Source organism: Trypanosoma rangeli (genome assembly GCF_003719475.1).
Source record: "Trypanosoma rangeli strain AM80 chromosome Unknown Tra_15.4_contig_00810, whole genome shotgun sequence".
Lineage (NCBI taxonomy): Eukaryota > Euglenozoa > Kinetoplastea > Trypanosomatida > Trypanosomatidae > Trypanosoma > Trypanosoma rangeli.
The window spans coordinates 1-2036 of record NW_021706559.1 but is presented as its reverse complement, the minus strand read 5'-3'; the positions used below and the strand labels follow the sequence as shown (position 1 = coordinate 2036).

Here is a 2036-nt window from a genome sequence, read left to right as displayed (position 1 = left end):
GTTCCAGCGCATGGAGCACGTGCGCAAGTACGCGTTCGGCGTCGCGCTGATCATCGGGGAGGAGAAGCGACACGACATTGTGGCGCTGTGGGTGTTCCGCGGCAAGGGCATGCCGGAGGTTGTGGCGGCGGTGGAGGACACGGAGCTGTTCGACTGGGAGGAGGTGGCCGACGTCGTGGCGCAGCGGGAGCGCATCACGGACTACCTGTGCTGGGAGGGCCCGACGATCCCGAAGCCCGTGCTGGAGGGGCGCGTGTTCAAGTGAGCGTGCGGGTGCGTGTGCGTGTGCGTCTAGGTAGGTGGGATAACACTAACATTAACTGTGAGGGTGTAAGGGAAGGGGACGGAGGCGCGGAGTGGCCATGTGTTTGTTTTGTTTGTTTGTTTTCTGCTGCGCCTGCCTCCTTGTGGTGGTGGTGGTGGGGCGGGGGGGTGCGCCGCTCCCATCGCGGAAGGGGGACGGGGAGGTGTCTGCGGTGTGACTTGTTTTTCTTTGCCTCTGCCCCGTTGAGGGGGAGTTTGTTTGTGCCCAAGACGACACACAAGTGACAAGAGTGCGGATGGCTGGCCGTGTGCTGTTGGTGTGCGCCCTCTGCCTGCTGTGCTGCTGCGGCGGCTACACGGAGAGTGCCTCGCATGTGCTTGAGAGTCGGATGGATAAGACTGAGGCAAAACTGGGAGATTTCTTTGTTTATAATGCGATTCATGTGAAGGCGATGAAATTGAAAGGAGCACAAATTGTGGATGTTCCGCTCGCCTCGGTGCAGGCACCAGAAAGTGGCTCGAGTGGGTCTCCAAGTGGCGAGTTGGGTGGAGGTGGATCTGATGGTGCTGCTGGCGGTCAAGGAGGGCGGGCCTCTCCATCTGTTGGGCCGCCCACAAACCAGCAGGGCGCCTCGGTGTCAAGTTCTCCTTCGCAGGGAGCCATCGAACGTGGCACAACCCGCACTCCGGCTGGGGGTGCGTCTAGCGGAGGCCAGTCGAACCCGTCGAGTCATGTTGGCGCAGAGGAGTCCAGAGATGTGACGGCGCCGGTGTCGCAGTCCCAAGGACGATCAGCGTCACAGCCTGGCGGTTCACACTCAGTAGCTTCGCAAGGTACGTCGGAAGGGAAAGGGGGACACGGCCGTCAGAGTGGCGGCGACGATGAAGCAGAGGCAGGCAATCAAAAAGAAGGGAAGCACAACGCTCCGTCAGAGACAAAAGAGCAGGGAGGCACACGAGAAGCTGCACACACTCCAGTTGTTACGGTGAATACACCAGCTGGCGGCAGCAACGAGGAGTCTCTCCCGTTATCTGCAAGTGACGGCGTTGGTGCTGCCAGTGGTCAGGCTGGACGGCCCACTACGGGGGACAGCAGCGACACTCAACCGCCCGTTCCTGCGGTAACATCGGGAGCGGCATTTGACGGTGCCGCTGGTGCACCAACGAACGGTGCGAAGGGAACAACGAGACCGCCAGCCGCCAACACCATTACAACTGGCAGTGACAGCAGCAACGCGGTCTCGCACTGCACCTCCCCTCTCGTGCTTCTTCTCTTTGTGTTGGGGTCTGCTGCGATGGTGGCAGCGTGAGACACAGAGAGAGAGAGAGAGGAGGGAGTCGTGCGCAGCTCCTTCTTCTTTTTGTTTCTCTCTTTGTGTGTGTCCTCCTACACGGACTCCCGCCCTCGCCTCGCCCCACGAGGCACACACAAATAATGTGCTCATACATACACGTCCACTCGTGCAGCTCGTTGGTTTTTTTAATATTTTGCCTTTGACGAACCGCCGCTGCCGTCCTGCTTGGCTGCGTGGGTGGAGCACCGTAACTGTTTTTATCATTTTGATTGTTTCATTGCTTTCGGTGGGCGACCTTTCTCTCTTTCTCTTCCTGAATTGGGCTGTGCGGAGGGGGAAGGAGGGAGTGTGTGTGTGCTGGTCGTCCCACTGCTCGGCGGACGCCTTCACCCTTCGGCTTCACTTCACGGGGTTTGTTTTGTGTTTCTCTGTTTGTTTGTGTTGTTGCTTTGATTGACCGCACCCATTCCGCAGCCT

General features: G+C 59.2%; 2 protein-coding genes across 2 annotated transcripts in view, besides 3 other annotated features; both read left to right on the top strand.

Annotated features, from left to right (window-relative positions):
• Nucleotides 1–265, top strand: part of TraAM80_10147 (putative elongation factor 1-gamma (EF-1-gamma)) — a gene marked incomplete at both ends in the record, with an annotated part of 1365 nt that extends 1100 nt beyond the window's left edge. The window contains one exon of the mRNA XM_029386791.1: nucleotides 1–265. This exon is cut by the window's left edge and continues 1100 nt beyond it. Coding sequence (XP_029233362.1) covers nucleotides 1–265 — 265 coding nt within the window.
• Nucleotides 266–365: 100 nt separating this feature from the next.
• Nucleotides 366–387: a microsatellite.
• A 20-nt stretch (nucleotides 388–407) lies between these two features.
• Nucleotides 408–435: a microsatellite.
• A 125-nt stretch (nucleotides 436–560) lies between these two features.
• On the top strand, nucleotides 561–1574 carry TraAM80_10146 (uncharacterized protein; the record flags this gene model as incomplete). Its single annotated transcript, XM_029386790.1, has 1 exon — nucleotides 561–1574. The coding sequence occupies one exon, from the start codon at nucleotides 561–563 to the stop codon at nucleotides 1572–1574; it is 1014 nt and encodes a 337-aa protein (XP_029233361.1).
• A 396-nt stretch (nucleotides 1575–1970) lies between these two features.
• Nucleotides 1971–2015: a sequence feature (A-rich).
• Nucleotides 2016–2036: the final 21 nt, after the last annotated feature.